At 42.1% G+C, this 22,264-nt stretch overlaps 1 protein-coding gene across 3 annotated transcripts; it reads right to left on the reverse strand.

Annotated features, from left to right (window-relative positions):
- Window positions 1–286: 286 nt before the first annotated feature.
- On the reverse strand, window positions 287–22,264 carry LOC118365574 (acyl-coenzyme A thioesterase 1-like). Of its 3 annotated transcripts, XM_035747897.2 has the most exons (6): window positions 21,506–22,264; window positions 20,685–20,890; window positions 14,110–14,502; window positions 10,763–10,983; window positions 2,309–2,379; window positions 287–1,752 (listed from the first exon to the last, which is right to left on the reverse strand). In XM_035747897.2, exons 1-6 carry the CDS (start codon window positions 22,038–22,040, stop codon window positions 1,691–1,693), a joined length of 1,488 nt encoding a protein of 495 aa, XP_035603790.1. In that variant the 5' UTR covers window positions 22,041–22,264; the 3' UTR covers window positions 287–1,690. The 3 variants fall into 3 exon arrangements, with proteins under 3 accessions (XP_035603790.1, XP_035603793.1, XP_052347254.1); XM_035747900.2 differs by lacking the exons at window positions 287–1,752; window positions 2,309–2,379 and adding an exon at window positions 3,091–4,523; XM_052491294.1 differs by lacking the exons at window positions 287–1,752; window positions 2,309–2,379 and adding an exon at window positions 3,091–8,507.

The following is a 22,264-nucleotide window of genomic DNA, read 5'->3' on the forward strand; positions in this document are numbered from 1 at the left end:
ATGCACACAGACGTATACACATTCACAAAGACATCTCCACCATCTGGAGAAGTTGAACATGTGGTTCAAACAGCTGGCAACAAACCACCACCCCAAAGGGAACCCACAGATGCCCCCCTGTGTCCTCTTCCCTGGTATATGCCATGCCTTAGCCAACATGTTCAGCCACCACTGTGTAACACTGATAGTTTAACATTTATCAGTAATGCATGGTTGTATGCTACAGTATGTGTGATAGGCTGTGTGTGAACGGACTCCAGATTCATATGGAAACATCTGTAAAACTTATGGCTATAGTAACTGGAGATTACCACTCGCTCCCGGATGAGTGGAGGAGCGATCAATTCCTCTGTTGGCCTGTGTGGGTATACTTTATAAACACTTCTGTGCTGTCTCAGAGAAGGCTGCTGGAATGACAGTCTACAGGCAGTGCAGGGCCATTGAAGCCAGATGAGAAAGAGTTTATTTGTGGTTTGGTAAAAAACAACTGTATTTCACAGTATGTGGACTTTATGTAAATTGAGGCAATCCAAGTAGAATAACAGAGACTTCAACACTTGTCTACATGGTCCTTTCAGATTTGTTTAAATCTCTTAATTTAATTTTAATTATGTCTGATTCCAATCAAAACATGATTAAAAAATATGCTTACATGAGGTCAAAATGGTCACATACTCCACAGTCCCCAAATCAGATTAAATCATTATCATCTGAATGCATCCTGTTAGTTATCTTTAGTGAGTCATGTTTCTGTTGTCCATAATGTTTACTAAGTACTGAAATGTTTACTAAGTATTTTACCAAAGGACTGATCTCTGCCTCCCTGTGCCTCTGATCCAGCAGGGTGGCGATAGTGTGAAGATTAAAAGCTTATCCAATTAGCCACCCGCTGAGACCTGCTGAGCCAATCAGGCCCATCTAAAGCCTGTGGTCACACTGGAGTGCTGCCGGACAGGCCCAGATCAGCTGGGTCAAACAGAGGAGAATGTCTCAGGGCTGCCCATGTAGGGGGAAGTACAATGTCTTAGAATGGGGGAGCCCTGTCTCCTCTCTTTCCTGGCTATTCTTCAATGAACACGCTGTTCCTCAAATAGTTCTTGAACAACGATATCAGAGGGGGAAAAAGCTTGGATTACTTGAGCGTGAGTAACGTCACCACTGCACACAGAGACCCCACACTGTGCTTTTTAGACCACTGTTTAGGCTGACTTAAAACTGAGGGGTTCTGTGTGACGGATTTGTCTGTTCCCTTTCAATTCTATGGGGATCAGTTTAAGATCCGGCTATGTTTTGTTGATCTAGATATTTCAGTGACGACATGGTGTCCTATTGTCCTACACCTCTTCTGTCTTTTTACACATCCATCTGCAGGAATTGCTGTGTTCTGACTGTCCTCAGGTTTTATCTTCTGGACTGAATTGTCATGGTTGCATCCAACAATATGACTCAACAATATCAAACCTGTCTTTATTCAAATAAAGACAGGATAAATAGAGGACATGAGTCAATTGGCACTCAAATTGACACTCACAAAATCACAGTGAGACCATTGTGAGAAGGTCCCTGACACATTACGACCAATCATACGACCAATCATACATGTCTCTACCTAGTCCTCTTCGTCCTGGATGGGACATAAAGCCGCAACAATCTTCTTCCACTGAGTTTTGTCTTTGGCCACAGTCCCATGTCAGTCATAACAAGCAGGGAGCTCATTCATCAGGATTTGTGCTGACACTGTGGTCACAAAATCTGCAGAATGAAAAACAATTCAGTGAACCCATCGTTTCCTTTAAAACACTGCCCTCTGCAGGAAATGAGGATTAAACAGAAATCATGACAGTTCGGCATTTGGCAGAAAAGGTCTTTCAGGCTATTATGCATATGGAGGTCCGTATTAGGTTATACCAAATACTTCCATCTTTGGTGTGAGACATTCTAAAGAGGGAGTGATTCTTGTATCTTCAATGTTCTTCGTATTTCTCCTGACGATGCGGGTCTAGAGGTCAAATGCATCTTTTCACTAAATACGCTCTTTCATTAGGGTGCCAAAGGTCATAGGATTATGACTTCTCCCCCTCATTTGTCATCATGGCAAAGACAAGCCTGCACTCCAGCTCACATGGTCATGAATGGGTGTCTTCAACACAGCTGGGTGGTCTGAGCGGATGTGACCCCAATAAAGATCCCCACACTGAACGGTGGCTGCCCTTGCATGACCCTCACTTTTGTTGAGGCTTCAAGGGGCATTGAGTCACAACACATTAAGCAAAAAAGGGACAGCTATGAAGTCAGCCAATGTACCCACCTGCTTCATTCTTGGAGGAGCCATGGAAGGAGAAGCAGAGGAGTGTGCTTGCCTGGATGGTGGAGCGTAATCTAAAGCACAATAGAAATGAAATATAATATTGTTAGAGGTTCTGACAAACTTATCACACAATTCACGTTGCAGCATGAGTCATTGGACAAAATCGAGTCCCTTGAAGGGTTTGAAACATTGTAATCTCTCCCTCAACGGGGTCAAATATGGGTCTAATGTTTTGTCTGTGCATGCACAGAGGCTCCTGGGCCAACTGTTGCTACCTCGATGGCTATAAAAAAGTTTAGTAGGAAATCAGTGTCGAAGCTAAAAAGTGAGAGTGCTTCGTAAACGTTTACCAGTAGGTTGGATGTACACAAAATGTTTCACTTATTGATCTTGATCTTATTGCCCTATATTGCTTTAAGTACAATTTTCTACACCCAGAGGGCCAACATAACAAGACTTCCGGGAACACTTACCAAGCAGACCAGACCGGGTTTGAGAAGTCAATGAGAGAAGTGAAATATATTCCTAGTTGTTACTTGTTTAAGTCTAAAGGCACAACCTAGACTTGAGGCCAATGTCTTAAAGGGAAATTAAACCCCAAACTAACTGTTTGTATTTGTTTCATTAGTCCATTGCTGATATACAGTGGTAAGAGAAAGAATGTGAACTCTTTGGAATTACCTGGACTTCTGCATCAATTGTTCATAAAATGTGATCTGATCTTCATCTAAGTCACAACAATGGACAAACATAGTCTGCTTAAACTAATAACACACAAACAATTATAAAATGTGCATGTCTTTATTGAACACACCATGTAAACATTCACAATGCAGGGTGGGAAAAGTATGTGAACCCTTGGATTTAATAACTGGTTGACCCTCCTTTGGCAGCAACAACCTCAACCAAACGTTTTCTGTTGTGGCAGATCAGACCTGCAGAAAGGTCAGGAGGAATTTTGAACCATTCCTCTTTACAAAGCTGTTTCTGTTCAGCAATATTCTTGGGATGTCTGGTGTGAACTGCTCTCTTGAGGTCATGCCACAGCATCTCAATCAGGTTGAGGTCAGGGCTCTGACATTGCCACTCCAGAAGGCATATTTTCTTCTGTTGAAGCCATTCTGTTGTTGATTTGCTTCTGTGTTTTGGGTGGTTGTCCTGTTGCATCACCCTACTTCTGTTGAGCTTCAATTGGCGGACAGATAGCCTTACATTCTCCTGCTTCAACTATACTTTCAACTATACTGACTTCAAAGAGGAGTTCATCACATGATCACCACCAGGCAGTGGTGTGAACACAGTGCTGTGAACAATGTGGACCTTCTTTGGCAAATGCCACAACAGGCTAAAAGATCACGGCATCACATTCCATGTGTGCAGGCTCAGTCCCATACTGAATGCAAATAGGAAACTGTTTCTGCTTGACTGGCTGTTCATTTTGAAGCCAATTGAAACCAGTAGAGGGGGCTATACAATCATTTAGTAACCTGGTATATTTCTGTTAAGTATTATGTTTCCCAATAGATGGCAGTATCGACTCAATACAGGGTTTGCTTTATGCTATCCTTTCAAATGTATGCCATATAACCGTGCTCGGAAAATCCTCCGGGTAATATACGCCAGGTGCATTCTGGTAATGTTATTCTAAGTTACAATTAAATTCTAAAACGTACTTGTGAGGTCCGGTACCAACAATCTAGACAAGATACTACATCCTCCAAAGTTTATCATAGTCATGGTCAATAGCTAGATCGATTCATTATGGACTGAGTGCTTTACCTTATATATGTGCTTTACCCACCTATGTTGAATATCTAACAGTGGCTCATCTGAGCTCTTTGCCACATTCTGAGAATGACATCTGGATGTGGCATACGGAGGAGACCTCTAAAGAAGTGCTACATATCAATGTGCCCAACATGACCTGGCTGCAACACTGTGGAATTCATGATTGACGGCAGGAGCATCATCAGTGGTGGATTTCCCATTCCATTTCTTAGCAGCAGAAACTCAGGGGCTTTCTATTATCAGCCGCGTCTGCTGTCTGGAAATTCAAATACATTCCTCTGTTCCCTCCTCTGGTGGTGATTTAGTTGGGCAACGACAGTTGTAACATTTTTAACTCGGATGAAAGAAAAACACCGTCACGCATTCATGTTTGTATTTCTCCCAGTCATTGACTTTTTGTGTTGTTTTCTTTCAGCCTGGAAAGAGGCTGTAGGGGAGGGAGAAGAAGATAAAGCACCATGGAGATAAAGATAAACAACAATGATGGAGATAAAGAACCATGAGCATTACAAAGTACATATAGGGTCAGCGTTGATAATGGCAAACCCTGGCCGTGACCCCACTTTCCGACGGTGTCTCAAGGAGGGTTGGGATATGCAAAAATACACATTTCCAATTCACACATGAATATTAATACACACTTGTACATGCATGAAATAGGACAATAAGCACCCACCAAATGATTTTATTATAGATACCTTTATGCCGTAGAAGGTAATTAGTGGGCATGAAACCACTGCACTGTGTTAGGGCCTACCAGATAAACAACGTTTTCAAAAACCTCATGTTTATTCATAACAGAATCTGGTTACAATGCTATTGATATGAAGAAAGGACTAATAGTTTAACAAATATAATCAAATACTAACAGTGAAACAGTGAAATAGTGAAACAAATAGAAACAGCAGAAACAGCTGAGGAGTACCAGATCATCACTAGTGATACAGACAGAAAGGTACACCCACCACCACAGTAGGATATAGAAGAGCATTTACTGAGGTCAGACTCATTTGTGCCACAGACTAAAGTAGAGGGAGAATTCAACTCTGATTGGGTTAATGACTACCATAGTATTTATTTACAGTTATTTCCATGAGTTTTGAAACACAATGGATGATTGATCGCACAGTGAGTGAGTTGTGTGTGAACGCCATCTCCTTGCCACTGGTCATATTTTAGCGCCAGATGTCATAGTAGCGTAATGCAATGACAATGCATTGTATTCTCTGCTAAGGGATTGTTTGTTCCTAAAGCAGACGGCATAGCTATGACTCAGGCAACCAGATGGTCTCTGTCACCCACTTCATCTAGGATGATGTTTACTTCTTCACAGAAAACCACATTGGAAAAGTCTCTCTCCATGTTTAGCTTATTTTTTTTCACTGCTTTACCAGAGCAAGCCATAGAGTAGCACACTAACATCATCTATTTTTGTCTTTTGAGGTATTCCACAGAGATTATTTCCCTTGGGGGTTGATAAGAGTCCTTCATGAATACAGTCCATAATGTATTGATGACATGGGGTACATAATGCTGGTTTAACAGAAACCTATATTAAAAGTATCAAAGCTGACCTTACAGTACCAGTAAATCAAACTGAAACACTTTTAAAGAACCACTTTGCCATGTCTTTTTAACTGAGGGAGAGTGTTCTGTGTATAAATAGAATATACATTTTGCTAGCATCATTTCTTTACATCAAAGGACGAGGTATGTCTACACTCTACAGTACGGGAGCATGTGTTTTTTCATGAAAAGTTGAGGCACAATCACATAGGATAAACAAACCCCCCACCCCCCTCTTCCTGAGCACATTCTGTGTAACTTTGCAATGACAGATAAAATAGAAAGGCACCTGTGTTTAAAAAAAAGTCATGTGTTATTTGTGGTCTAAATCTAACTTCAAGTAACAATTGCAACAGGAGGCTAAAGCTGGAAGGAGACAGCTGCCAACCCCAGAGATGATTATTGCTTACTCACACACAAATATAGGTTAACTGCATGTTACTATTTGATAGACGGTAGTGGCGACCATTTGCATACTGTGAAGTACTCATTAGGATAAAGTCAAGGCCTTAGGTCAAAATCCCCCCCCAAATTATTTACCAGCCAATAAATTCTGGTGTGCACGATACATCTGCTTATAATGTTAAAAACAGGAGGAGAGATTGACACAAATGTTTTAATTAAAAAGTTTGAATAATGAATAATAGTCATTGTCAAAGACTCGCTACATACTATAATCCTGGTTGAAAAATAATGAGCATGTGCTTTTGGAAACTATTGGATGGATTATTATGACATCTGATTTCAGTGTCACTTTTCTATAAATGTTACCATATTTTATTTCATAATGACACATTGTATTTCCCACTTTAATTTTTCATTATAACGTTTATCACTTCATTAATGGCGCTGTATCACATGATCCATTTCATAATTTCATGGTCTTGTTCAAAATAAAAGGGATATGTAAATCAAGGCAAGTGGGTGGTCTTTAGCCATTGATTGGCTAATCCTCTACTTTACCCTGTGAATTTGACCTAACATTATAACGGAGAGCAGAAGACACTTATTTATATTGTAATAGCATAAGCAACTAATGATAGCATTTCAGTGAACAACTATCCCAGAATAGAAATATTTCACACAAATAACAGAAACTCTCTCCTCAGTATCTGTTAGTGTTTGTGAATTAAGATGACACATACCTAGGGTTGCAAAGGGTCGGGAATTTTCCATGGGAAGTTAAGCCCGGGAATTTGGGGAATTTTGCTTAAATTCATCAAACAAAGTTAGCTTATAACAGTGAACTTTTTTGTGGGATACACATAAGGCAATTCTAGGTCTTGTGGCATATTTTGGTGAAACTATCCCTAATTCAATGGAATTGCAACCCTCTGCATGCACAGTGCATTCTTCCATCACATGTACAACTGATTCTCAAGATCTTGCACACTTCTAAACAGCCTTCTGTACATTTGCAAATACTGTGCCAAATCATGTGTGAAGAATGCAACAAATATGCAGAATCATCTGGCCAAGTGCATAAAGTTCCCTCAGCACTCACAACAAGCAACCTCTGACAAAAGTACCTCTACTTCTATTTGAGGTGAAACTTATGAATCAGACTCCTTATCGATAGCAACAGCTCATGGTCCTCCTGGAATCAGAAGTTTGACTCAATGGAGGAACGTAGTCATAGAAATGCTGATGAATGTCTTGCTCGAGCTGTGTATGCAACTGGTTCACCTCTGATGCTCACAGGCAATGTGTATTGGAAGAGATTTCTGAATGTTCTTCACCCAGCATACACCCCTCCAACCAGACATGCTTTATCTACTCATTTGCTGGATGCAGAGTTCAACAGAGTTCAAATGAAGGTCAAGCAAATCATAGAGAAAGCAGACTATTGCAATCATCTCGGATGGGGTTGAATGTTCGTGGGCAAGGAATAATTAACTACATCATCTCCACCCCTCAGCCAGTATTCTACAAGAGCACAGATACACGGGACAACAGACACACCAGTCTCTAGATTGCAGATGAGCTGAAGGCAGTCAATGACCTTGGACCACTGGAGGCATTTCCACTGGTGACAGACAATGCTGGGAACATGAACACCCATTGTCTGTGCTGCTCATGCATTGAATCTGCTCCTCAGGGACATCATGGCACCGAAAACAACAGAAACTCTACAAGAGTGCCAAGGAAATGGTTAGGTATGTGAAAGGTCAGCAAGTTAGAGCAGCAGAAGAATAAGAGCACAACATTGAAGCTGCAATGAAACACCCATTGTGGTGGTGTTGTCTACATGTTTGACAGTCTCCTGGAGGGGAAGCAGTCTCTCCAAGAAATGGCCATACCGCAGTTTGCCAATATGGACAACCCCATCAAGAGGATCCTCCTGGATGATGTATTTTGGGAGAGACTGTTAATCAGCCTAAAACTCCTGAAACCTATAGCAGTAGCCATTGCACGGATTGATGTTCTGATGTTCAGACTACTTGCAGATGTAAGAGAACAAATCCATACTGCCCTGCCCACTTCACTGTTGCTCCAAGCAGAGGAAACTGCAGTTATGCCTGAAGCCCACACGTGCCGCAGCGTACATGTTGGACCCCAAGTATGCTGGCAAGAGCATCCTGTCTGGTGCAGAGATCAACAAGGCCTATGGTGCCATCACTAACGCATCTCGCCACCTTGGCTTGATGAGGGCAAGGTTCTTGGCAGTCTGGCGAAGCAGATCCAAGCAAGGGATTTGGGATGGAGATGCAATATGGCAGTCGGGCCAACATATCTCATCAGCCACCTGGTGGAAGGGACTTTGTGGAACTGAGGCTATTTCCCCTGTTGCCTCCATCATCCTCCAAATCCCACCAACATCAGCCGTCTCAGAGCGCAACTGGTCCTTGTTTGGGAACACACACACACCAAAGCACGAAACAGGCTGACCAATGCAAGGATTGGAAAATTGGTGGCCATCTGGGCAAATTTGAAGATGACAACGAGCCATCCTCAACATGGTTGGAAAGTGACTGTGAAGATGAGCCCTCAGAGTCAGATGTTCAAGTGGTGGACATTGAGGAGGTCCAGGGAGAAGACATGGAAGCATGAGAGGAAGACAACCAAAGCTTTAGTTTGTAGACTATCATTTTACAGATGAATGTTGAAAACATTTTTGGGAGATGCTAGATCATTGGGGATCATTCAATGTTCCCTTTCGTTTGTTGTTCAGTGAAATCATTCCATGTGAAGAGTCAACTCATTTAATTAAAGTTCAATTTGTAACTAAATTGTTTTTGTAATTTCTATTGGAAGGATTTAATCATTTGCAATTATGTCTACTTATGATAAGGTAAATATAATCAATGCAAAAAACATCTACATTTAAAATGGTATTAATATCAATTTGCATATATTTCCGTTATTCCCATATATTCCGTTAATTCCTACGGAAAGTTTCCACCTCTGAATATTCCCCAAAATGTGCAACCCTACACCTACCACAATAATTATCTTATGTGGGGTCCTCTTCTCGCATTATTGCTTGGGGTTAGTGCCATCCGGGGTCCATGGGACGTTCCTACCCTTACCTAACCTTCAAGACGCCCGCATACTAGGTTTGGTTTGTTCCAAGCAGAACTCTGCTAAGCAAAGCGAATGTTTGTGCCTCGCATATTTTTTTCTATCCTTCGTCAGTTATTAAGTAAAATTACAGTTAGAAGGGGGAAAAGTACGTCTACAATGAAAAGCTTACAACATTTAACATCATTTACATTTAAGTCATTTAGCAGACGCTCTTATCCAGAGCGACTTACAAGAGGAATGTCCTCTGTGTGACAAAGTTTTAATATTGTAGTAGACAAAGATTAGAAGAACGTTGGCACGTCCAAATGCAGGCTCCTGTGCAACTCGCTATTTTGGAACTTGTATTTATTTTCTTATTTATAATAATTTGTTTTATCATTACCCTATTATTGTATATGGCTATTAGTGTAGGCCTATTTATTCATCTAAACCAGTTCTTTAAATATGTCAAATGTGTTTTGTATTATTCTGTTGAGACATTTTCATTTTAAGTCCGATCTGTGTGTGCTTCGTATTTAATTTAAAATAGGTTAAAAAGTGGGCCTGTTGTAAAATAAATATGATTAGCCTATTGCTGTCATTCGTTGGGTAAGGTAGGCACTAGCGTTTGCTGGTAATTGCGTCACAAGTGTGTTTAAATTCTGTTAAATTGTATTTATTTTTTCAATGGCCAAATTATATAAATGTATAATTATATAACTGTATAATGGTGTGTTTACCGCAATATAATAATCTGCTCATATTTTCTCTACAAACAATGACTTGACTTTTCATATTTCCCTAATAAAGTTTAGAAACTTTTGTTAAAGTTTGGTGCAGCTATTAGGCCTATTAAACTGGCTGCTGCAGGACAATGAAAGCAGTGCGCATCAACGCTCCAACCGACTCTGAAAGTTGAAGTTCATGTGAGGAAGAACATTTTAGGCCTACCAGAGTTAATCATTATATTGTTTATAAGAGTATCTTTATAAAAAATATTCTGATTGAAAATTAATGAATAAGCCTCCTTCTGTACACCTATATCTTGCAGACGCTGTAACCATCTGACAAATGCATGGAGGTGTCGCAGCATGCCACTGGCATATCTCCTCTCTCCGTCTCTGGGACAAGGAATACGTTTCTTATTTTACATGTATTTAAAAAAAATATTCATATCATACGGTGGACGTCTAAGCCTATAGGCATATGCACGCAATGCCCTGATGCATTTAGTGCTCAAATCTCCGACAGCTGAACCGTGAGGTGGACAATTGTTTTAGGAGTAAAGTAAAACCCAGTAAAACAATAGGCCATACATGTTTGCTTATGCTACACATCTAAAACACTGAAGTGTTTTTGTATTTTGTTATAGGCTGTTCAGGACAATTCAAATGTGGCTCATTTGGCCAATAGGCTATCCCTCGTTTATTGATGGCACTGCCTCGCCAGGTGGGCAGTTTCTTTTCCCCTCTCTTTGAAGTCGAATCTGAATGCATACGAATGTCCAGTACATTTCTAAAATGTCTGGTAAATTTAAATCTTCCCGGTTATATGTTGTCCGGTGCCAAATGTTCCTAACGGAAACCCTCGTCTTACCCTCTAGTATATAACGTAGCTTTTTCACCAGTGTTGTTCCCCTCCAGGTGTTTCCTGAAGAACTCCTGGACCCTCCTCCACAGATCCAGCTGAGCCTGATGGTGGGCTTTAGCCTCTCCCCCAAACACCACCACTTGACCAACCGCGGGATGGAAGCCAGACGGGCAGTGGGGCATGTAGGGTACTTCCAGAAAATGCCCCACCCTGGGGTACATCACCACCTGGTGGTGAAATGACAAGAGGACAGAACATCAACCAACGCCAAGTCAAGGTGCAGTCAAAAGCATTTAAGACGTACACAACAATGAGCTGTTTCTGAAACAGCAGTGTTTAAAAATAATATGGCAAATAGAAAAAACTGGAAGCCCTACAAAGATCAACAAAAGATAACTATTGTAAAAATATACTGTGTCTGTAAATATGTATATAGTACAGTACCAGTCAGAAGTTTGGACTGTGAGAGCAAAATGCAAGATTGTTATAATGCTGTACCTGCAGCAAATGGATGTTTATGCAACAGAATAGAGGGTTCTTATAACTGTATTGTGTCTGTGAACTGAAAGTGGCCCTCTGGGAGATTTAACATTGACAGGAGATGTACGATGTCTTTGGGTGATACCGCATCCAGAGCATGAGTTAATGTTTCTGTACTGGGGTACCAGGGGGAGATGGCTCCAGTATGGAGTTGGGGGGCCAGACCCTGGTCTCTACATAATGAGGACAGTTTTTACAGCAGATAGACACTTATAATTCACAAATGACTTTCATACAAATCTTAACCTTGTGACCCATTCCACACTGTTCTTTGTCATGTAGACTAAAGGAGGATGGACCTTGCTATAAAATGCTGTGGCTCAAACCAGCTAGTTGAGTTCCTAGTGATCACCTCCAGGGGTGATTACCGACCAGCTCCATTACTGCAGTAATTAAATAATAAAGTCTGATTGTTTTGAAAAAATCTAAAAATCTCTTTTTGATTAAAATAATTCCACCACAGGACACCTACTCATTCAAGGGTTTCTTTATTTTTACTATTGTCTACATTGTAGAATAGTGAAGATAACAATACTATGAAATAACATATGGGATCATGTAGTAACCAAAAGTGTGAAACAAATCTAAATATATTTTATATTTAAGAATCTTCAAAGTAGCTACCCTTTGCCTCGACAGCTTTGCACTCTCAACCAGCTTCATGAGATAGTCACCTGGAATGCATTTCAATTAAAAGTTCATTTGTGGAATTTCTATCCTTCTTAATGCGTTTCAGCCAATCAGTTGTGTTGTGACAAGGTAAACATGGTATACAGAAGAGGGCCTTATTTGGTAAAAGAGTCCATATTATGGCAAGAACAGCTCAAATAAGCAAAGAGAAATGAGTCTATCATTACGTTAAGATATGAAGGTCAGTCAATGCGGAAAATTAAGAACTTTGAACGTTTCTTCAAGGGCAGTTGCAAAAACCATCAAGCACTATGAGGAAACTGGCTCTCATGAGGACCGCCACAGGAAAGGAAGACCCAGAGTTACTTCTGCTGCAGAGGATAAGTTCATTAGGAGTTACCAGCCTCAGAAATTGCAGCCCAAATAAATGCTTCGGAGTTCAAGTAACGGACATCAACATCAACTCTTCAGAGGAGAGTGCGTGAATCAGGCTATCATGGTCGAATTGCTGCAAAGAAACCACTACCAAAGGACTCCAATAAGAGGAGACTTGCTTGGACCAAGAAACACGTGCAATGAACATTAGACCGGTGAAAATCTGTCCTTTGGTCTGATGAGTCCAAATTGGAGATTTTTGGTTCCAACCGCCGTGTCTTTGTGGAACGCAGAGTAGGTGAACGGATGATCTCATTATGTGTAGTTCCCACCATGAAACATGGAGGTGGTGTGAAAGTGCTTTGCTGGTGACACGGTCAGTGATTTATTTAGAATTCAAGGCACACTTAAGCAGCATGGCTACCACAGCATTCTGCAGATTTACGCCATCCCAACGGTGAAGCATGGTGGTGGCAGTATCATGCTGTGGGGATGTTTTTCAACGGCAGGGACTGGGAGATTAGTCAGGATCGAGGGAAAGATGAATGGAGCAAAGTACAGAGAGATCCTTGATGAAAAACTGCTTCAGAGTGCTCAGGACCTCAGACTGAGGCGAAGGTTCACCTTCCAACAAGACAATGACCCTAAGCGCACACAGCCAAGAAAACGCAAGAGTGGCTTTGGGACAAGTCTTTGAGTGGCACAGCCAGAGCCCAGACTTGAACCCGATCGAACATCTCTGGAGAGACCTGAAAATAGCTATGCAGTGACACTCCCCATCCAACCTGACAGAGCTTGAGAGGATCTGCAGAGAAGAATGGGAGAAACTCCCCAAATACAGATGTGCCAAGCTTGTAACCTCATACCCAAGAAGACTTGAGGCTGTAATCGCTGCCAAAATGTGCTTCAAAGTACTGAGTAATAGGTTTAAATACTTCTGTAAATGTAATCATTTAAAAAAAATACATTTTCAAAAATAGAACGGTTTTTACTTTGTCATTATGGGGTAGTGTGTAGATTGATGAGGGGGAAAAAATTGAATCCATTTTAGAATAAGGCTGTAATGTAACAAAATGTGGAAAAAGGTCATGGGGTCTGAATACTTTCCGAATGCACTGTATGTATATTTGTCTCCATTAGATTTAAAACATACATTATTTAAGGCACATTTTAGTGTTAAGAAAGTTTGTATGAATAAAAACCCAAACTTGTTTAAATATATTGGACTAAATATTTTGATTAATAAAACAAATGTTTTGATTCATCCTGAAAGTTGTCATATTCAAGTTCAATCTATAAAATATAATTAATATATAATATTATATAATAATAATTCTACCCCAGCTGTAAATGGGTGGGGGGGGGAATACATTTAATGTGGAATAAGACAAGGGGTATAAATACTTTCTGAAGGCATTGTATGTATGGAAGGTTTCGTTCAAATCAAAAGGGTGTCACTGCCTTTCAGTGGCTGCCTGCCAGCTAGTTTAGGCTAGTTAAGAATACTATAGTTATCACGTCATTGAGACAACTCTGACGCTCAAAGTTCCTCCATATTAGCCGATCCTCCATAAGCATCTAGCTAGTATATAATTCAGTAAACTAACTTTATTATTCTGGTACGAAACAATTGAACAAAACAAAATAAATAGGAGGTTCTGTTCAGAACGAAACTATTGGAAGAATAATTTCAGTTTCAACCCCTGCTATTGAGTAAAGGCAGTTTAGGCTAAAACATGTGTTTATCTAGTAGTACGTGATTAAACTTTTTGCTATCAAAATGTTTGTGTTCAGGTTTATTTCCTTACCTCAAAGTTCGCTTTCCCATGATGCCTCAGCCGGGCGGCGGCCTGTTGGGCGAAGAGACAGCTGTTCCAGTTCCTGTCGTCCTCAGAGGCGGCGAAGAGGAACCTAGAACTGGAACGCTCTATTGGGATCACGGAACCGCGGTTCACCTCAGTCTCTGGGTCCGGTAAGGCGTCTCGGATGTCAAGGATGCCGGACGGGGAGAAGGTGACGTTCTCAACAATAGGCGTGATGGAAGGGATGATGAGGTCTTTGTAGTGGAGTGGCACCACAGTATTAGCGTTGCTGCCGTTGATCCAGGCTGTGGCTGAGATGCCAGAGAGAAAAGAGGCCATGGACAGAGCAAGATCCCCACTCTTCGAGATGGACAGGATTCCTATTCCTGGACCCTGTACCTATAAAAACAATATAACAAAATATATGTTTTATTGTCACAGGGGTTAAAGCATAAAACGACATTACCAGATCGATTGTCTGGAGCCAAGTTAACCTCCCCTTTAATGTAGACAGTCATGACCATCAAGGTCTTAGGAAAGAGGATAATTTTGTTAATGATAGAGTATGATGGGGCCGACAGACATGGCAGCTCAGCTTCTAGCTCCTAAGCAACTTTGCAGTATTTTCTGTGTTATTTCTTACATTATCCCAGAATGTTTTTTGTGTTATTACATACAGCCAGAAATAACTTTTGGATATCAGAGCGGCGCTAACTCACCAGAATGACAACTTCCCAAATTGGAGCCTTTGTTCTTACCCCCCAGGGCAATTGAACTTATCCCAGAGACTGCTCCAAGTGTACGTCTAGTCCGACTCAGGAGGCGAGCACACATCCACCACTTCCGAGTATATTACTCGCTAATGTTAAGTCTCTGGACAATAAAGTAGACGAGCTCAGTGCAAGGATCTCCTTCCAGAGAGATATCAGGGACTGTAACATACTCTGGTTCACTGAATCATGGCTCTCTCAGGATATACTGCGCCCATTCACACAGCTAGCTGAGTTCTCAGTTCATCACGCAGACAAGAATAAAGAACTCTCCGGGAAGAAGAAAGGCGGTGTTTTAAGTTTTTTGATTAACTACTCCTTGTGTGATTGTGATAACATACAGAAAGTTGAATATTTTTGTTCACCCGACTAGAACACTTCACAATCAAATGCTGACCGTATTAACCCCCCAAGAGGATTCTCTTTGGTTATAGTCACAGCCATGTATATTCCGCCTCAAGCCGATACCAAGGACGGCCCTAAAGGAACTACACTGGACTATATGCAAACTGGCAACCATATACCCTGAGGCCGCATTTATTTTAGCTGGGAATTTTAACAAAGCAAATGAGGAAATCACTACTTCATTTCTATCAACAAATTGACTGTAGTACTCGCTCTCTAAAAACACTAGACCACTGCTACACACCCTTTCATGATGCCTGCAGCACCCTCCCTTCTGCAAAATCAGATCACGACTCCATTTTGCTCCTCCCTTACTATAGGCAGAAACTCAAACAGGAAGTACCAGTGCTAAGGTCTATTCAATGCTGGACTGACCAATAGGAATCCATGCTTCAAGACTGCTTAGATCATGTGGACTGGGCTGTGGTCAGTGTAGCCTCTGAAAATAACATTAACGTATACAAAGACACGGTGACGGAGTTCATCATGAAGTGTATAGGGTTCCCATGGTGACTTAAAACTGACCCAAACCACAAACTGTGGATAGATGGCAGCATTCGCGCAAAACTGAAAGCGCAAACCACAATTAACCATGGAAAGGTGACTGGGAATATGATTGAATACAAACAGTAATTATTCCCTCAAGACAATCAAACAGGAAAAACGTCAGTACAGAGAAAGTGGAGTCGCAATTCAACAGCTCAGACAAGACGTATGTAGCAGTGTCTATACAATTACAATTGGAAAACCAGCCACGTCACGGACACAAATATCTGGCTCCCAGACAAGCTGAACACCTTCTTCGCCCGCTTTGAGAATAACACAGTGCCACTGACGCGGTGAATTGCTAGATACTCCTGCACTGTTGGAGATAGCGAAATGCTTATGTTCCTACACCCGCAAATAACATCTGCTAAATATGTGTACGTGGCCAATAAAATGTGACAGTTTTATTTTGAATAAAAGTATTAAACTGCGAGTTTGACCAACTCCAGTACCCTTAGAAATTCCCCCGAGGAGAATCCTGGACCCTATGTATAAGGACTTTCGAAGCTCAGTTACTATGACTTTAAAAGTATATTCTACACCAAAATGAGTAAAAACAAAATTGCTGACAAAATCTCAAATCTAATTTCCACCTCCAGAAATATTGCTGAATAAATGTTTAGAAGAAATCCACACACAATACCACATAATGAGGTATAGATATTTTAGCTTCTCCCCAGATTGCTCAGTTTGGCAAGCTGCCAGCTCGAGGAAGATTCTTGGTGTTTCCAAACGTCTTCCATTTAAGAATGATGGAGGCCACTGTGTTCTTGGGAAACGTCAATGCTGCAGACATTTTTTGTTATCCTCCCCCAGATCTATGCCTGACACCATCCTGTCTCGGAGCTCTACAGACAATTACTTTCGACCTCATGGCTTGGTTTTTGCTCTGACATGCACTGTCAACTGTGGGACGTAATAAAGATAAGTGTGTACCTTTCCAAATCATGTCCAATCAATTTAATTTACCACAGGTGGAATCCAATCAAGTTGTAGAAACATCAAGGATGATCAATGGAAGGAGGATATACCTGAACTTAATTTCAAGTATCATAGCAAAGGGTCTGAATACTTACAGTTGAAGTCGGAAGTTTACATACACTCAGGTTGGAATTTCTTGTCAAATCAAATTTTATTGGTCACATATACATGGTTAGCAGATGATGTGAGTGTATTGAAATGCTTGTGCATCTAGCACCGATCATGCAGGAATATCTAACAATTTCACAACTACCTTATTTATACACACACAAGTGTAAAGGAATGAATAAGAATATGTACATATAACTATATGGATGAGCGATGGCCGAAAGGCATAGGCAAGATGCAGTAGATGGCATATAGTACAGTATATACATATGAGATGAGTAATGTAGGGTATGTACACATTATATAAAGTAGCATTGTTTAAAGTGGCTAGAGATGAGTCAGTATGTTGGCAGCAGCCACTCAATGTTAGTGACGGCTGTTTAACAGTCTGATGGCCTTGAGATAGCCTTCTGAGAATTCGTAGGCAATGGAATAAACCCCCACTTCCCTCCATTCTGCAAGCAAATGTGCTATCTTTGAACAATAAAATTGACAAGTTATGTGGAAGATTAAACTACCAACGGGACATAAAAAACGAACATCTTATGCTTCACGGAGTCGTGGCTGAACAATGACAAAATCCACATACAGCTGGCTGGTAATACGATGTACCGGCAGGACAGAACAGCGGCGTCTGATAAGACAAGGGGCGGCGGTCTATGTATTTTTGTAATCAACAGCTGGTGCACGATATCTAAGGAAGTCTCGAGCTATTGCTTCCCTGAGGTAGAGGATCTCATGATAAGCTGTAGACCACACTACCTACTGAGAAAGATTTCATCTGTATTCTTTGTAGCTGTTTACATACCACCACAGTCAGTCAGAGGCTGGCACTAATATAGCATTGAATGAGCTGCATTTCGCCATAAGCAAACAAGAAAACGCTCACCCAGAGGCGGCGCTCCTAGTAGCAGGGGACGTTAATGCAGGGAAACGTAAATCCGTTCTTACCAAATTTCTATCAGCATGTTGCATGTGCAACTAGAGGAAAAAGAACTCTGGACCACCTATACTCCACACACATCTATGCATACAAAGCTCTCCCTCACACTCCATTTGGCAAATCTGACCATAATTATATCCTCCTGATTCCTGCTTAAAAGCAAAAATTAAAGCAGGAGGCACCAGTGACTAGATCCAATAAAAAAGTGGTCAGAGGACACAGATGCTAAGCTACAGGACTGTTTTGCTAGCACAGACTGGAATATGTTCCGGGATTCCGCCGATGGCATTGAGGAGTACGCCAGATCAGTCATTGGCATCCTCAATAAGTGCATCGAGGACGTAGTTCCCACAGTGACTGTACGTACATACCCCGACCAGAAGCCATGGATTACAGGCAGCATCCACACTGAGCTAAAGGCTAGAGCTGCCACTTTCAAGGAGCGGGACTCTAACCCGGAAGCTTATAAGAAATCCCGCTATGCCGTCCGACGAACCATCACAAGCAAAGTGTCAATACAGGACTAAGCTTGAATCATACTACACCGGGTCTGATACTCGTCGGATGTGGCAGGGCTTGCAAACCATTACAGACTACAAAGGGAAGCACTGCCGAGAGCTGCCCAGTGACACAAGCCTACCAGACGAGCTAAACTACTTCTATGCTCGCTCCGAGGCAAATAACACTGAAACATGCACACCAGCTGTTCTCGGAAGACTGTGTGATCACGCTCTCCGCAGCCGATGTGAGTAAGACCTTTAAACAGGTCAACATTCACAAGGCCGCAGGGCCAGACAGATTACCAGGACATGTACTGCAAGCATGCACTGACCAACAGGCAAGTGTCTTCACTGGTATTTTCAACCTCATCCTGTCCGAGTCTGTAATACCAATATGTTTTAAGCAGACCACCATAGTCTCTGTGCCCAAGAACACTAAGGTAATCTGCCTAAATGACTACCGACCCATAGCACTCACGTCTGTAGCCATGAAGTGCTTTGAAAGGCTGGTCATGGCTCACATCAACACCATTGTCCCAGAAACCCTGGATCCTGGACTTCCTGACGGGCAGCCCCAGGCAGTAAGTGTAGGTAACAACACATCCGCCACGCTGATCCTCAACACAGGGGCCTCTCAGGGGTGCGTGCTCAGTCCCCTCCTGTACCCCCTGTTCACTCATGACTGCACGGCCAGGCACTACAAAACCATCATTATATTTGCTGATGAGAGAACTGTGATCACCGACAACGACGAGAAAACCTATAGCGAGGAGTTCATAGACCTGGCCGTGTGGTGCCAGGACAACAACCTCTCTCTCAACGTGATCAAGACAAAGGAGATGATTGTGGACTACAGGAAAAAGAGGATCAAGCACACACTCATTCTCATCGACGGGGCTGCAGTGGAACAGTTTGAGAGCGTCAAGTTCCTTAGGTATCCACATCACCAACAAATATGGTCCAAGCACACCAAGTCAGTCGCGAAGAGGGCACGACAAAACCTAAAAGATTTGGCATGGGTCCTCAGATCCTCAAAAGGTTATACAGCTGGACCATCCTGACTGGTTTCCTCACTGCCTGGTATGGCAACTGCTCGGCCTCTGACCACAAGGCACTACATTGGGTAGTGTGTACAGCCCCGTACATCACCGGGGCCAAGCTTCCTGCCATTCAGGACCTCTATACCAGGCAGTGTCAGAGGAAGGCATTAAAAATTGTAAAAGACTCCAGACACCCTAGTCATAGACTGTTCTCTCTGCTACGGCACGGCAAGCGGTACCGGAGCGCCAGGTCTAGGTCCAAGAGGCTTCTAAACAGCTTCTACCCCCGAGCCATAAGACTCCTGAACATCTAGTCAAATGACTACCCAGACTATTTACAGTGCCCCCCCATCCCCTCCTACACCACTGCTACTCTGTTGTCATCTATGCATAGTCACTTTAATAACTCTACCTACAAGTACATACTATCTCAAATAACCGGTGCCCCCGCACATTGACTCTGTATCGGTACCCCCTGTAAATAGTCTCTCTAGTGTTATTTTACTGCTGCTCCTTAATTACTTCTCTCTTCTTATCTATATATTTTTTAAACTGCATTGTTGGTTAGGGCCTAGTAAGTAAGCATTTCACTGTAAGGTCTACTATACCTGTTGTAGTCGGCGAATATGACTCATAAAATTTTATTAGGTTACCAGATTAGGAAAAGCTCCAGGGGAAACAATTTGCCCCACCACTCTGGAACCTGTGGTGCCACCTCTGCATCATCAGCCCCCCAAAATATTTTTGTGGTGGGGGGAGGGGGGATGCAGTTTGTCAAACATGTGGGTCAAAAACCAAAGATGTAATGCAATTGCAATGAAATTGGCATAAAACTCTTAACCATTGACTTAAGGACTCAAAACCCCAAATTAGGGACTTGTGACTTGACCTGAGCTATTAAATTTGGAACTTTACTTGAGACTTCCCCATCATTACTTGGTACTCGAAAATAAGACTTGCTTGGGACTTGGTCTCACCTCTGTTGGGTGGTCCCTGATGAATTTGCTAACACAAATGGGGTCCCGCCCCCAAAAAGTTGGAGAACCCCTGGTGTAGAGCAAATAGAAGCCACTAGATAGTAGCATTTACCACAGCTAACAAAATATTGAAGCAGTGAGAGGAACCTTAAGGTGACATTTTCTTCTCATGGAACAAATGGCCTATATTAACAATGTGTCTGAGTTAAGAGTGCTGGACATTATATGGACATGAGGAACCTGTTCCTAGACAGCACTCCTATACTCAGATGGGTTATGAGTACGGGCACTGATCTTCTTCCTCCACTAACCTGTGGCTGTTGCCTCAGGAAAGTGACAGCCTCTTCAAAGTACTCCAGGTCAAAGTATTTGGGCACGGTTCTGGGCAGGTCCTGGAAGCCATAGTAGGCCAGAGCCAGAACCACAAAGCCTTTGTTAGCCAGCAGACTGGCCCGGACCTCTGATATACCTCCACCCAGAGTATACACATCCAGTACACCGGGGAATGGACCCTGCCCTGTGAGGTTTGGGGAATAAAAGAGGAATAGGAGAAAGAGAATCACAGAAATGTACTGTACCGTTTTGTCACTCACTGCAGGTGTAGATGCTTTCTGGCCTAAAAATATAAAACCTATGCAATGCAAAGTAGGCTTTGTTATCTAATACCTTGATCATACCGACAGAGTCATTGGATTTTGGTACACCTGAAGTTTGCCTTGCAGCATTGCGTTGCAGAGGCAGTTGCAGTGCGTTCTGGGTGGTGCATACATTGGATTTATTGAACGTATGCATCAAACTGAATGTGTAGAGGGCTTGACAGAAATGGTAGCAGAAGGTGAATGTTGAACTTTTGTTGCACACACAGTACCATTTTGCACAATGCAATGACGCTGTCCGTGTGATCAAGGAATAACCTTAAAGGCCTTCTAAAACTGTAATTTGTGCTTTTCTTAGGAGAGTTCACAACAAAATATTCAGACACTTTTAATCATAATATAGACCCTTTCATTAAACAGGTATGGATACAGTACATACAAATCTATGGATTTCTATTTCCTTAGAACTTAATCCTGGTCCCATAGATACAAAAATATAATTTCCCACTTCAGGGCATTTTGAATTGCCTACTAACCGGGTGGTAGAAAGAGGACTCCCCGTATTCTCCCTTCATTCATGCCCAACGGTATTCTCCTTACCCCTTCCGTCATGAACCGCCTCTCGTTGGTCTCTGTGGCCAAGAGCTCACCTGTGTCCCCATGTAGCACTTCTATGTCAACCATCATTGAACCCAAAACATTTTTTTTTAACAGTTTGCTGTGTGGAGTCTCGGCCACCATGGCCCAAAACAAGCCCATGGATTCAACTCCCGTGTAGCTGCCGCCCAGAGAAGGAGAGCGACACAGGTCCACCTGTCCGCTAGCATCTGCAGCGACCAGAGCGGAAGCTCTGAAGATGACCCCTTTATCGTCCTTGAGTTTGGACCTCAACTCTACTTTCTGGTGGGGAGAAAGTCCATCTACCTTCACGTGCACCGGTTCGTCGAAGAAACAGCGAGGGCTGGGGAGAAGCCGGACGCAAACCTGTTGCGAACTCGACCTCAGTGTTGTTTGAAACCGTGTAAACCATATTTTCGAGATAACTTCACCGTAAGCCCGTTGGTGCAACATGGCCACAGATAGAACAAGTAGCCAGATGTTTCACCGGATGTATAAATCTGAAGCATCCGGTTGAAATTTCCACTCGGTTTTGACTAGATGGATACAGCTTTTGTCATAGTTCACTTTTCGTAGGTTATGAGAATTAACATAGCAGGTTAGGAATATAGTTAAGGGTTAGCTAATACGCACTTTTGACGTTAATTTGACAAAAGCTGTAGCCACAGCATACTGTC

Source organism: Oncorhynchus keta, chromosome 32 (genome assembly GCF_023373465.1).
Source record: "Oncorhynchus keta strain PuntledgeMale-10-30-2019 chromosome 32, Oket_V2, whole genome shotgun sequence".
In the NCBI taxonomy this organism is placed as follows: domain Eukaryota; kingdom Metazoa; phylum Chordata; class Actinopteri; order Salmoniformes; family Salmonidae; genus Oncorhynchus; species Oncorhynchus keta.

What these genes read in the sequence shown, in the direction of transcription:
- LOC118365574 (XM_035747897.2), bottom strand. Translation starts at nt 22,040, where the DNA reads ATGTTGCACCAACGGGCTTACGGTGAAGTTATCTCGAAAATATGGTTT. An exon ending in GCTACGTTATATACTAGAGG is followed by an intron (nt 2,380 to 10,762) that starts GTAAGACGAGGG and finishes ATTGTGCTTTAG; the next exon opens with ATTACGCTCCACCATCCAGG. An exon ending in CTCCTCCAAGAATGAAGCAG is followed by an intron (nt 1,753 to 2,308) that starts GTGGGTACATTG and finishes TTCATTCTGCAG; the next exon opens with ATTTTGTGACCACAGTGTCA.